The 14,911-nt window shown below is 36.6% G+C and overlaps 1 protein-coding gene across 2 annotated transcripts in view; it reads right to left on the reverse strand.

The window, feature by feature from the left end:
* MAP9 (microtubule associated protein 9) overlaps nucleotides 1–6,108 on the reverse strand; it is a 43,428-nt gene extending 37,320 nt beyond the window's left edge. For both annotated transcript variants that reach the window (XM_058550243.1, XM_058550242.1), the window contains exons 1-4: nucleotides 6,042–6,108; nucleotides 5,075–5,243; nucleotides 4,280–4,364; nucleotides 2,567–2,887 (exon numbers count right to left, since the gene is read on the reverse strand). In XM_058550243.1, the coding sequence (XP_058406226.1) occupies nucleotides 2,567–2,887; nucleotides 4,280–4,364; nucleotides 5,075–5,149 (481 nt within the window). In that variant the 5' untranslated portion in view covers nucleotides 5,150–5,243; nucleotides 6,042–6,108. The remainder of the gene's footprint in view (nucleotides 1–2,566; nucleotides 2,888–4,279; nucleotides 4,365–5,074; nucleotides 5,244–6,041) is intronic.
* Nucleotides 6,109–14,911: the final 8,803 nt, after the last annotated feature.

Below are 14,911 nucleotides of genomic sequence, written 5' to 3' on the forward strand. Positions count from 1 at the left end.
AGCCCAGAAATAAACCCACACATCTATGGACAGCTAATCTTTGACAAAGGACCCAAGAACATACATTGGGGAAAAGAAAGTCTCTTCAACAAATGGTTTTGGGAAAACTGGATAGCCACATGCAAAAAAATGAAAGTAGACCCTTACCTTACACCATACACAAAAATTAACTCCAAATGGATTAAAGACTTGAATGTAAGACCTGAAACTGTGAAACTTCTAGAAGAAAACATAGGCAGTACGCTCTTCGACATCGGTCTTAGCAACATCTTTTCAAACACCATGTCCGACTGGGCAAGAGAAACAATAGAAAAAATAAACAAATGGGACTACATCAAACTAAAAAGCTTCTGCACAGCAAAGGAAACCATCAACAAAACAAAAAGACAACCTAACAATTGGGAGAAGATATTTGCAAACCATACATCTGATAAGGGCTTAATCTCCAAAATATATAAAGAACTCATGCATCTCAACAACAAAAAAACTACCAACCCAATTAAAAAATGGGCAAAAGACCTGAACAGACATTTCTCCAAAGAAGATATACAGATGGCCAACAGACACATGAAAAGATGTTCAAAATCACCAACTATCAGGGAAATGCAAATCAAAACTACAATGAGATATCACCTCACGCCCGTCAGAATGGCTATAATTAACAAGACAGGAAACAACATATGTTGGAGAGGATGTGGAGAGAAGGGAACTGTCATACACTGCTGGTGGGAGTGCAAACTGGTGCAGCCACTATGGAAAACAGTATGGAGACTCCTCAAAAAATCAAGGATAGAACTACCATATGATCCAGCTATTCCACTGTTGGGTATTTATCCAAAGAACTTGAAAACACCAATTTGTAAAGGTACATGCACCCCTGTGTTCATTGCAGCGTTATTCACAATAGCCAAGACTTGGAAGCAACCTAAGTGCCCATCAAGGGACGAATGGATAAAGAAGATGTGGTATATATACACAATGGAATACTACTCAGCCATAAGAAACGATGAAATCCAGCCATTTGTGACAACATGGATGGACATTGAGGGTATAATACAAAGTGAAATGAGTCAGAAGGAGAAGGTCAAATGCCATATGATTTCCTTCATTAAGTAGTAGATAATAACAACAATAAAGAAACACATAGGGACAGAGATTGGATTGGTGGTTACCAGAGGGGAAGGTGGGAGGGAGGAGGGTGAAAGGGATAATTCGGTACATGTGTGTGGTGATGGGTTGTAATTAGTATTTTGGTGGTGAACATGATGTAATCTATGCAGAAATAGAAGTATAATGATGTACACCTGAAATTTTTACAATGTTATAAACCAATGTTACTGCAATAAACAAAAAATTAAAAAAAATAAATAAAATAAATAAAATGTGAAGTATGAAATATTTACCAGGATGGTATTTAATGATGATATAAAGGAAAAGGGTTTGTGTTTTGTTTTGTTTTGTTTTGGTGAGCAAGATTGGCCCTGAACTAACATCTGTTGCCAATCTTCTTTTTGCTTGAGGAAGATTGTCCCTGAGCTAACATTTATGCCAATCTTCCTCTATTTTATATGTGGGACGCCACCACAGCATGGCTTGATGAGCAGTGTGTGGGTCCACGCCAGGGATCCAAACCTGCGAACCCTGGGCCACCAAAGTGGAGCACGTGAACTTAACCACTACGCCACCGGGCCAGCCCCAGGAAAGGGATTTTTATGAAGGTTACCATCAACTAATATTTTTTCTATAAAACAGAAGAAGAAAGACTGGAAGACATCAAACCCTTAAGTCTCCATGCCCACGTTTCTGCGTGGTGGCACAGAGGACCGTAGAGGGGTTGGTGCCTGCTTCACTCCATCTTTGCTCCATCATGCCTAGAGCTCAGAATTGTAGAGAAACTACTATAATCCTAGATCACACCAGGAGCTTCCCTTCAGAAAAGTAAGTTTTAGGTGATTGTCCTAGAGAATAGAGAAACTGAATGGAGATTCTCTTTTCTTAAGGAGCTGTAATTGCTTTTACTAGCTTATCCTGAAATGAGATAATTAAAATCAATTTCCATCCAAATGTTTAAGTCTGGAGGCTTAAACAACAGCAATAACAAAACTCTCTCCCTTTAAATATACAAATGTCAAAAAAATATTCTGGCAAATGGTGGCATGGGAATGATTGTTTTAAGGACTAGTCCCAATGCTGCTATAACTCTAACCTCTGGAATGTGAGATGGATTAAAAAGGATTCCATTGTAGTTCCAACCCTAAAAACAAAATTGATGCTCACGGGCCTAGGCAAGGCTGGACCTAGGAGCTTTAGGAGCCACAGCTGTGGACTACTGAAGGTACTCGGGCTTTCTATCAGGCACCAGCACAGACGCAAGACTGAACAGACAACTGGACATCAGAATTATGGGTTTTCTCTACGGTTCTACTGTTTTGATTTATGTCTATAAAATTGAAAGTTAATCTGATTTTTTTTTCTTAAATATTTACTAGCTACCATTTAAAGGCATTTTGTGATTATCTCAACATAAATTTTCAAGAAATGCAATTACAGCAACCTAACAAATTACCTGAAGATGTGTTTTTGACTGGAAGAATTCTGGGTTTAAGTTTCATTTTAATTTTCTCTTTTTCAATTGCTTGGTCTTTATTTTGAGATTCGGATAAGGCATTTATAACCATGTCTTCACAACCATCTGGTGCCGTTTCCTCGTCGTTTTTGACAGCGAATACTGGCTTATCTTTTGTTATGTCACTGTTTGATTTTTTGGTTTTCAAAAAAGACAGTTTTGGAGAATTCTTTTCTTCATCATCTGATATTTGGAAATAATTCATTTTTTTCTTAACTGAATTTTCATCTACTGAGGTGTCAGAAAAATCACCTAAGGAAACTGAAAAACAGAAGAGAAAAAATGTTTTCAATAGCATATTTTAAAGTTTTAAGGGTTACATTAATCAAAAAGGTTACCTTAAGGACTAGAAATGAATTTACAACCATGAATAGATGCATTTGTAAAATATATTTGTGGCTCTAAAAAACAGCTGAGGCAGTTTTTACTGGTAATTTATGAAATAAAAATTTTAATTTAATTAATTTATTCAAAACATACTCATTGAGTGTGAATAGCGTGCCAAGTATTGGGCTTACTCTGAGAAAAGTCATCCAAAGGTTCCTCAAAATAACCATCAGCCAAGAGAAATTTAAATTAGATGTTGGACTGTAAAGCTTTTATTTACAAACAACTTCATTACATAAAATCGGGAACATTTGTAAATGGAAGAATTTAACTGGTTATTTGCTAATTACATTTTTTTCCCATAAAAACATTGGAACTACAATTCTATTCATACCAGAGTATTAGATTTTACTATGAGAGAATAATAAAGAATGCTAACCTAACTACAAAGCAATGATTTAACTATTGTTCTGATTATTTTTATAGAGAATACTGAGAGTTATTCACTGAATATTAAAGTATAAAACACTGAATTTCAAGTTTAGAATTCCGTATTCTTACACCTGAAATCTAAAATGTTAATATTTTTATATAATTCAAAGAAACCAAATTAAATCATACCAGTACTGATACACTGCGTTTTTAAAACTGAGCCCCTATTACAGTCCAAAAATCTGATTTATAAAAAGCATTATAAAAGTGATTCTGATATACACCAAAGTTTAGTTCTATGGGCCCTAGTTATTAACTCGCTGTAGGGTCTCATAGGGTTGACCTTAAAGATGAACTTCTTGCCTCTAGTGTGGTTTCCCACTGACAAGCATCCTTTTACTGTAAAGCTGTTGTCAGTTAATGTATATTTTCATACACATTCAGAAACAACCAAGGTCAATCATACAACTTTTAGAAAATTATAAGTGGCTTTTTACTCATTAAAAATTTAGAAATCAGGCCGGCCCTATGGTGTAGTGGTTAAGTTAGGTGCACTCCGCTCTGGCGCCCCAGGTTCACAGGTTCAGATCCCCGGCACGGACCTACACCACTCGTCAGCCACGCTGTGGCGGCAACCCAAATACAAAATAAAGGGAGACTGGCATAGATGTTAGCTCAGGGCTAATTTTCTTCAAACAAAAAGAGAGGAAGATTGGCAACAGATGTCAGCTCAGGGTGAATCTTCCTCAGCAAACAAACAAAAAAGTTGGAAATCTAAAGTCAGTGAATTCATAGGTATTATTTTAACATAGTGATTTGTTTGGAGGGATGGGTTAAATATAACTAAGGAAACAAAAAGAAGAAAAGTGTTTTACTGTTCATATTCTCACATACCAATCTCATCACTGTCAAAGTCATCTGAGTATTCAGAACTCCTTTGTCTGGCTGAGCGAGCTGTAATTGCTTTTATTAGTTCATCCTGAAATGAGATCACTAAAATCAATTTCCACCCAAACGTGGAGATCTCATATTTAGAATTAATTCTTTAAACAAATGCTTGATTAGTAACTGCTTCCAAACTTAGGTTTCATTCATCTAACAAATATTCACTGTAAGCCTACTTTATGCCATGCACTCGAGCCCTCAACTCAATGCAGAACATCACAGACGAGATCCTTCTCCTCACGGAGCTTACACTTAAATAGCAGGAGACAGACAATATCAAATAAATTAATTGAGGGGACTCAACTTAGACAGGATTTATCATAAACTGGCATTTTGGAAGAAACTGGTACTTATTAAGATCTTTTATTTCAGCATATTGAAGTAATGGATGTAATTAATACTGAAAATTTAGAGGCTGAATTCAAAATTACAGAGACTGGACAGAGAAAACTCAAATGTTATTATGTTACAACAGAAAAAAACATTTTATACGAAAATAGCAATTTAAAGTTTCTGTTCAACTTGTAAAAGCTGAATTAACTTTTAACTTAGTAAGAACCTAGTTCTGAGGCTAGTTTGGTAGTCTTAGAGCCACACAGAAGAGTTGGTAACACTGGAGGTCAAATAGGTTCACCTGCAAAATCTCAAAAGGAACCCAAGATTTACTCTAGCTTTATATAGACTGTTCCCTGAATCACTTCAAGTCCAACATTCCTAATATAGTGTTTACCTTAAATACTTTACCTGGAAAGTAGTTCTTTTGGTGACTTTTGGACTCTTTGTATATGCCAAAGTTGTGCTAAAAACTTCATCAGACATCGTGTTTTGGGGTTTTTTTTTGTTTGTTTTTTTTACTCTTTACCTTTATAAAATGGCTAATAAGTAATAGGAATAATTCAACCTCTGATGGCGGCTGAAATACACAGAAAACAAATCAGACTTTTTGGCATGCTTTAGAATTTCTATTTCCACACTTAATGCCCCCCCCAAAAGCCATACAAAAACAAGAAAAGCATCACAAGAACATTGAGCTACAACTTCACTTAAAAATATAAACAGAGTTCTTGTAAAGAAATATCAAATTCTCATAGTTTGTTTTCAAAAAGAAAATGTAAATTGAAGTCAGCCTAAAATAATTTTGCAACTGTTTTAAAGATGAGCAAATAAATGACTGCAATACGTCAATACTATAAAATGATGTCAATTAAATTAGAAACTATTTTTCACCTCTTCTATTCAAAAAGCATAACATTGCCTACAAAACAGTCATACTTATTTAAAAGGCTACCAAGAGGATTGTTAGCATAAAAGATATAATTAAGAGCACCACCAAAAAAAAAGAAAAATTGCTTGCGTACAGCGCCAGGAAAGAAAAAGATCCTAATGCTAAACTACAAATAGTAGTATTTTTTCCCAGCCACTCTTCACTCTCACAAAAGTGTTAATAGGACTAGATATAACAAAACGAAGCTTCCGCGATGAGCTGCATGAAAATCCTTGTACAAATGGGCCGGTGAACGTTTCTCGTGCTCGGAGCGGAGGCCCGGGCCTCGGCAGCCCGCCGCAGCGCGCGCCCCGGGACGGCCAGCTGGCGCCCAGGTCCCCGCCCGCTCCGCACTGCGCTGCCCGCCGAGCGCCCCGCACTCTCCGGCTCCGAGCGCCGTCTCCGCGCCGTCTCTCCGCGACTCCTTGTCGCGTGGTCTGTACTCACCCCGCCACTCCTGCGGCGGACTCCCGGCGACCCCGAGGACAGAGCCGCTCGTCTCGGGCAGGGACCGCGCGCTTCGGCCTGGGCCCGGCGGCCTCGGACACACGGCACTGGACTGCGCAAGGGGGCGGGACTAAAAACGGAGGTGGGAGGCGGTTGCTAGGAAACAGCCTCTCCGGGAGGAAGTGATTTCCCCACCGCCGGCTCTCTCGGGTACCCAACACGGCTCTTCGGCCCGACGCGTCGCCGGGCAACCACCCAGACGAAGGAAATGACGTCACCCGTCTGGATCTTGGGAGAGGGGTGCAGTATGTGCTTCAGCTGTTGCCGAGGAGACCGGACTGGGCCGACACCCACTCGGACGCCTAGGGCATTGCGCTTGCCAGTGGAGTGAGCGTCTTTATCCGTAGATGCTGCGTACGCCACAGCACGGTTGTTGTTTTGCCACAGTTAAGACATGAAGTTCTGTGAATTAAAATAGTGTACTGACAAAATAAAATGCTGACAGATGAGACAGAATAGCGCGATAGTGACGTTTGCAGGCTCAGGAGTCAAATTGCACGTTCGAATCCGGCGCCCGTTCCCTGTACCCGTGCGATGTTGTGCAAGTTAACGTCTCTTTTGCCCCAGTTTCCTCTTCTGAATAAAAGGAGATAATAACAGCAACCTTAAAGGGTTGCTGTGAGTAATGAATGAACTAATACAGGTGGAATACTCGCAAGAGTGCCTGTGATTGCATTCGGTGAATATTAGATACGCTTTTTGCGCAACTCAGCCACGAAAGACGTGGACAGAAGTCGTCCCTTGTCAGCACAGCTGAAAACCCATTCCAAGTGTTTCTTTGCTCTAAACTTTTCCCGTTTGTATACGCAATGGATAATCTAGTTGATATCAAACCAGTCAACAAACAAAATGATCTAATAGCCTGGAGGACCATATGCTGCTAAAGTAACCAAAATCAACATCATTTTGTTAGTGTAGATACCTAATCCTTAAACAAATTAACAAAAGACAAAAACACTTCTTTAAAATAGCAGGGATTTCTACTATTTTTAATTTAAAAGAAGCTTAATCCTAGTTAAATTGTCTGAATGAATGCATTGATTAGTAATTAAATTTGTTCCTGGTATTTTTTCCATATCTCTAAAATTTATTAATTTTTCACTTATTCAACAATTATTTATGAACAAATCATAGAGATATAGATTTAACAAATTGATGTATTGAAAAACTAAATGTGCATAACTAGAAATATGAAATTTAGTTTAAAATATGATTTTAACAATATTTGCAATGCAACTTTTTAAAAGTCGTGTTCAGTTTATACTCAACTTGTTCTTGTTTGAAAAACTCGGTTTGATCAACATTTGCTTAATTTTGATGTTTTCAGACATTTTTGAGTAAGTCTCTGTCTAAGAGAAAGATTTGCCGTTCTTACCACTTACTGTTAGGTTTATGATCCCTGTAAGTTATTAATCAACAAATATGGTTCTATCATAGTACCTGTGCCCACAGTGAAAAGGCAGCATCTACCTTTTCCTTATATGTGAAGTACTCATTTGCTCATGTTCAAATATTTGTATTTATCCAAAAATCTCTGTTCTGTTCATTTTTTTCACTCATTTAGCTAATATAGTTTCCATTTAGATATGATTTAAGAAAATAAGATTCAAAAAAATTAATGAAAAAAGCCTTTAATAGAAGACCCACTAGATTTTTACTTTCAACTTAACACAAAATAATTAATAAATGATATCAAGCTATGCCTTACAAAGCTACAGTAAACAAAAACAGTTAACCTGAACTAGTTAATTTCTCCATGAGAACTGGAGTGCAGTGTCTTTCTACTATTCTCTATCTTAAGCAGCAGAATATTATATACTTTATTAATATTTTCAGGGAGCTTCAATATAATATGTTAGTAATAACATTATATAATACCTGAATTAATAGTATGATTTTATCTAACATATAGTTTGCAATAAATATGTAATTGTTGAATGAATGAACTCATGAACAAATAGAATTTTAAAGTGAAAAATAATTTCTGAAACATTCCAAAAGAAGCTCACAGATACTTTTAAAAAAATGAAAATACTTCAACACCAAATTTCAGCAGCTTATGTAACATTTTCTGTTTATTTTTCGTTTTTCTAATATATGTTTGATCTCAGAAGTATTTGCTACCATTTTTTGAGTTTAATGCCCTTTTCGTTTCTGAGCCTTGTCTTCTCTCATTCATTCATTCATTCATTAAGTATACCTATATCGGTAATATTCAGGGTCAGATTTCAGGAGTTTGAAGGTAAATGAGACTAGGTCCCTGCCTAGGAATCTTATAGACTAGAGATAGCTGGAAGGCTAAACAAATAATGACTATAGATTGTGGTAATTTCTCTGTAGAAGTACAAAGTAAGAAGCTTTCAAGAGAGAGTAAAGAATTCTTCCTGGAGGCTCTAGAAGGTTTTCACAGAGAAAGTAAGTTTGAGTTGGTTAATGAGTTTAGGAGGGATAAGGGAGGTGATAAGGAAGGGTCAGAAGTACATTTTAACCAGAGGAAATGGTCGATGAATATGGAGCCTACCCCACTGTTGGTTGAAGTGGTTGAGCAGAGAGATGGTGGTGTGGCTCAGACTGTGTTGCCTACTGGGCGTGAGAGGGGAGTGAGAAGATACATTTCCAGATCAAGAAGCAACTGAGAAGTGACTCTTCTTCAAAAGTTCCCTGCCCTCACCTCAGCAGGCAAATTGTTTATTGTCCTGTGACTGGCAGCACATGTTAGAGACAAACGACCTTGTACTCACAGGCAGCCCTAGTTGAAAAACTGAAGCACATGTCTAGCATTTTGAGAAGTGCACTACAGAAAGCAAATCCCCATGGCTGTCAATTGATAAAGACTATATTCACATTATATATTGAATGCCCAAGTCAGAAGAGAATGAGAGTAAGTGCCCAGATACAAGTACATTTACCAATATCAGTGCCGACTTGTGGGATGAGAATAGCAAGAGACATACAGAAGGGAAACGTCGGAATCTTGAGGAAAGCCAACCATGACCAGCTACACTGGTTAAAAGTGTTTATCAGCTTCTTATGAGTGAGGGTAAAATGGCCATTGTAAGTCAAATATACCAATGTATATTCTTTTGGGTTGTTATGTAGCGATACATGAATTATTATACAGCAAGAGAAACATGATTCTTCATTCAAACTCAGAACTTGTCATTCTGAACAAACTAGTTTTGTATCAGGGTAATGTCCTTAGTTAAATACTCCCTACAGATATTGTTCTAGACAAAGATACTGGATGTGGGTAGACATTGTCTCTACTACCTGTGTATTGCTAACTATACTATGTCTAGTATATTCTTTGTACTTTACTCATATTATTTAGTTTAGCCTTTAAAAAACTGCAAAATTTGTGCTTTATAGCTACATTTGCAGTACAGAAAAATTAATTATTTTTCCCATGATACTGCAGTTATTAATTGATAGAAGCAGAATTTGAACCCAGGCAGGCTGACCCAGAGTCAGTGCTCTTAACTAACCCCTGTGGTAGGTCCCCCAAAAAAGTCCATGTCCTAGTCCCTAGAACCTGTGAGTATGTTACCCTATATGTCAAAAAGGACTTTGCAGATATGATTAAATAAATAATCGTAAAATGAGGAGATTGTCCTGGATTATCTGGGTGGACCCAATGTAATCACAAGGGTTCTTACAAGAGAGATGCAGGAGAGTCAGTCAGACAGAAGAAGATGTGATGACAGTGGAAGCAGAGGTTGGAGTGATGGGGGGCCATGCACCAAAGGATGTGTGCAGCCTCTTAGAAGCTGGAAAAGACTGGGAAAACACATTCTCCTCTAAAGCTTCTAGAAGATGCACAGCCCTGTTCACCCTTTTAGACTCCTGACCTCCAGAACTGTAAGAGAATAAATGTGGGTGGTTGTAAACCACTGTTTGTGGTAATTTGCTACGGCAGTAATAGGAAATTAATACAACCTCTATGCCATATTTTCTTTTCATATCCATGACGTTTTTGGTCAAGTTTCTGCTGCTCAAAATGGAAAAAACTAGGCGGTATTTATGTAATCTCATGTTAATATATCTTATTTCTGTGGTGCCTGCTACACACTGCAGGGAAGCAGGGACAATTATAGCCTATTCTGGGCTAAAAGCTAATGTTAGTGTGGGGCATGGCTCTCTAAGACATTGACTGGATAGTTAACGAATTGCCTTGAACTAATTGCTGTGGAATTAATACTTTAGTCCATAGGAAAATGGGAAAAACAAGGAAATATCATGACTTGACTGTGCTTTAGAAAAGGTAATTTTGGCAGTTAGTTGAAAGATGCATTAGAGGCCAAAGAACCTAGAAGGAAGTGAGACGTAAGATATCACCCAGGAAGCTACTGCATTTGCTCAGGGGAGATGTGACGTGGACTTGAAATAAGGGAATGGCAGTGAGAATGGAAAAGAATGGATATATTTTTAAAGTATTTTAAATAACATGATTGAAATTTTAGCAAAAGAGTATGTGCTGGGGAAGCAAAAGAGGAAGGAGGGACAATACGATGCTGTGTTTGGACTTGCTGAGTTTGAGATGCCTGTAATATGTGGGAATGGGTGTGAGGCTGGGATAATGAAGAGTGAATACAGAAGGGAGTGGAGGATGGAACCCTGGGGAACATCAACTGAGCATGGACAGGGGCTGTAGGAAGCATAGGAAGGGAAGTGACTGCAAGAAAAATCAAGAGAGAACCCAAGGATGAGAACAGTTCAGGAAGAAGGGAGTGGCCAGTGCTGCCTAGCAGTCACGTAGCTAGAGATGGAAACTAAGAGTTTGCATTTGCCAGTGAGGAGGTCACTGGGATCTTACCATGCCTAAGTGAGAGCAGTTCCAGTAGTGGGTCAGACAGGTGTACTGGAACCTGCTCGTACCTGCTCAGGAGAGTCTATTTTGCACATTCAGTCCCAGCTCTGTGTTCAGCAACATCAAGTTGGTAGCTTGAAATCAATCATGGTGGAATTATTTGAGTGTTGCAAATGCTACGGTGCTACAAATCAGGGCATTCCTTCTCACCACCTCTCACCACCAGCCCTCAACTGGGTGAGAAGGCAAGTGAAGCAAAATTATCTTAAACCTAGAAATGAATGGGAGATGAGGAAGTAGGATGGAGAGAGACCAGTATTTTTTTCCAGAAATTAGTGGTGAAGAGAAAGAGAGAGGCACAGTAACATCTTGAAACACAGGTAGGTTTGAAAAAATATTTTTTTCGCCTGTGAAATGTCCCAGCAAGACTGATTTGTTGTATAGACTTCATTACGTTATTGAGGTTTTAAGAAATATTTACTTTTAATAACGTTTCTTATATACAAAACCACATTATTCGTACTTAAGATGTTGATCTAACGTTTTCTTTCTTTTGCGGTCTAGTAGCACACACTGTATAAGGTATTTCTATGTGTTTCTTCCATGTGTAGCTCCCCCTTTCATTTACCTTTTTGGAATCCCTCAGTGCCTTCCTGCTTTGTGCACTTTCCCTTTAAGACTTACCTGGTTTCAGAATAGAAAAGAAAAATCACTTATTTACATGTTTTTATACAAGAACTTTACAAGTTTTTGTGGAATTAAGATCCAACATTGAAGAAAACCTAGGCATCACTTAGTGGGACGTTTCCTTGTAAAAGATCATCCTTTTCAGGATTTTCAACAAACAAAGGCCAGAGCCCAGCCATAGGTGATGAGATAAAACAAATTCTTCAACACTACGCATAAAAGCCAATTTTGGTTTAGTATTGCTCTCATGTAAGAATGCAATATTCCTTCTTTTTCTCCTTTGGGAAGTTTTTTCCAAAAGGGGAAGGAAATCCGATGGCATGCATTAGTAACCAAGTTCCAGAAGATGGCAGCAAAGGATTTAGTGCTGGGGAATATAGCAGGAACATAATTATTAACATTTTCAAGATATTTCACTTTGCTTAGAGTGATTAAAAATTAGACTTAAAAATAAACTACTTTTTAAATCATTTCATAAAGGTTTTTGAATTATCAGGTTTTTTTATATATGAAAATTGGAAATTTAGTAGTTTAATGTGGCAAGAAAATTTTTTTTAATAAATATTCTTAAAAAGCTTTGTATAAGCTGCTCACTCTCTAATCTATTCCCTAGTCTCCCAAACTCAGCCATAATCATTGTTAATTGTTAGGATTCTTTTCCATACTATTTTTTTCTATACACATAAAAAGGTCCACATTACACATATTCTTCTATAACCTGGTCTTTTCACTTGAATATCCTTTCATGTTAATTAAAATTTGAATTATTCTATGCATTCCTCTGTGGTTATATACATATGTATATTTTAAAACCATTATTGATAGCCCTTTAGGTTGTTTCCAATTTTTATGAGCAGCCTTGAATAAACATTGTGGCATTCTTAATTATTTATTTTGAATAAAATTCTAGGGGTGGAATCACTGGGTTGGGTCAAAGTATACACACATTAACTGTCTTTATACTTATTGCCAAATAAGAATAGTTTTCACCTAAATTTATTCACTAGATTCTCTTATTGCACTCTTATAAGATGTAATTTTGTTTGCTAAATTTTTCTTCTCATTTTATTCTGTGAAACTCTGTTTGTTGTCTCCTTTAAAAATAATTTCATATATTGTCTCAAAATAAAAAGATATCAAATAAAAACATAAATATAAAACATTATTTTCTTTAGTTTTTAAAAGGAAGCCTTAAGGATTAAAGGAAGGAGGAATTATTTAAATGTGACTGGAAAATATTCTTCTGTGTGTAAAAATAAAAAATTTCAAATTTCCTTAATTCTATAATTATTATTCCTAGCATTAGGAAGTCACCATTTAATATAGTTCTCTTAAGAAAATCCATTAGCTCACAGGAGCTAAAAATAACACAAATGAAAGCTCTTCATGTTTAAAACAGGCAATGATGAATGCTAAGGCATTACTAAATATTTTATGTAACTTCAAAGGCCCTACATTTGCCCAACCATGGATTCAATTTTAGGCATTTTATATACATGTACTGTAGCCAAACTTAGAGTAAACTTTGATAAAAACTTTCTGTTATGTAAGTTTCTTAACCTTAAAATGAACTTTCCTGATTCCTGAGTAAGTATATAGGGTGATGCTTTTATTCCTTGGCCTGGATCCAGATGTCAACTTTTCATTTAACAGCCTGTTCAGACAACCCGTAGCCAACTGATTTTTTCTATTACAGAGGCAGAATAAAGAATGTGCCCTGTAAAAATCTTATACAGACTTCTTTTTCCTGCATTAGTTATTACAGTATCTCTTTTCCTTCTATAATTAAAGCCCACAAAATTTTCCCTTTAAAAAGCCAATACTATATCTGTTAGATAAGACAGAATTTCCCTATTAGCTGTCAGTTAATCTTGTTTGTTACTATTTTCATTATTTTTTTTGTTTTCATTATATTTTTTTGTTTTGGAGTGGTGTGTGTCTGGGGTTTATAGGTGTTGGGTAAAAATTAGCAACATCTCAAAAGCTATAGATAGTACAGACTTTGTATTTTTTTTTTAAGAGGGCTGATATCGTAAAATCTAAAGCTTTTGAAAGTTTGGACTCACCTTTTTACAAATGAAATTTCACTATTTTTGATGAAGTGAGACAATGAAGCAGTGAGACATGATTTTGCATCTGGCTTATGAATTAAAGTTTTATTTAAATTTTTAGTTTTAAAGTTTATATTCAAGTGTGTTTTAGACTACTTTCTTCTAGACAAAGCAATTCAAGAAGATGATGTCTGTCTTAGAGAGCTCTACTGTCTAGTTGAAACTGTGCTACTCTTGTGAGATTCTAGGTTAGAATTCCAGAATGCCATAGAAATAATAATATAATTCTTGGTACATAGTCCCTTTGACAATATTATGAGAAAACTCCTGTTCAAGTACTTCCAATGACATAGACTGAATACATCAGCATATGACACAGATGTTCCATCATTAGGCAGCTCTAATTATCCCAATTTCATTTTTCATATTTAATTAAAATATGCTTCCCCATTTTCTATACATTGATCATAGTTCTATTCTGCAGAGTTACAGAGAGTAAATCTAATCCTCCTTTCACATGGCAAAACTTCCATTTTGGAAAGATTTAGCACACTCCTCCCAATTTGTCATTTTTACCATTTCTCATAGTTTCAAAAACCCATCACCATCCTGATTGTTCTTTTCTGGATAATATGATTTGATTTCGTCCTTCAAGAGCTGTGTCTAAAGCGGAACAGAATAAACTAAATGTGGCTTAACCTGTGCAAAGAAATACTCCCTTTTCAAGGAATGAACACTGCTAACACAGTCTGAGCTTACATTAACGCTCTTCTGGGAGATGGGTTCACTCTTGCTTCATATTGTGGACTTGTAATCAACCAAACACTGTGATTTTCTAGGTGCCATGTGATTCAAAAGATTCTATGAAACTAAATGTAGATTTTGGTATTTTAGTGGGATAAATACCATCATCTGGTTGGGGGCACCTGTTTTCAGTCTTTCAATCTATAGAAAACTTCTTGAATTCTATTTTGTCATCAAGCATACTATTTTTTATTTTTGTATTATCCTTAAATTTAACAAGTATATGTACTTGGCATGTATTCATACGAGTTATTACTAAAAATATATTCTTAGGTTATTTAATTTATCCACGTTTATGGATGCCTTTCTAACCAGGGTCAATGAAAGGCAAGGTGATTTTGCTATTTCCCATCTAGCAATGTGCAGGTTTAGAGAAATAGACTCTACTTCTGAGCTACAATATTCACACTTGTTCCCAAGGCAGCAGTAGCAACATCAGGATCCCTTAGACTTGATTTTCT

This window comes from Diceros bicornis, chromosome 11, assembly GCF_020826845.1.
Source record: "Diceros bicornis minor isolate mBicDic1 chromosome 11, mDicBic1.mat.cur, whole genome shotgun sequence".
NCBI classification, from domain to species: Eukaryota; Metazoa; Chordata; class Mammalia; order Perissodactyla; family Rhinocerotidae; genus Diceros; species Diceros bicornis.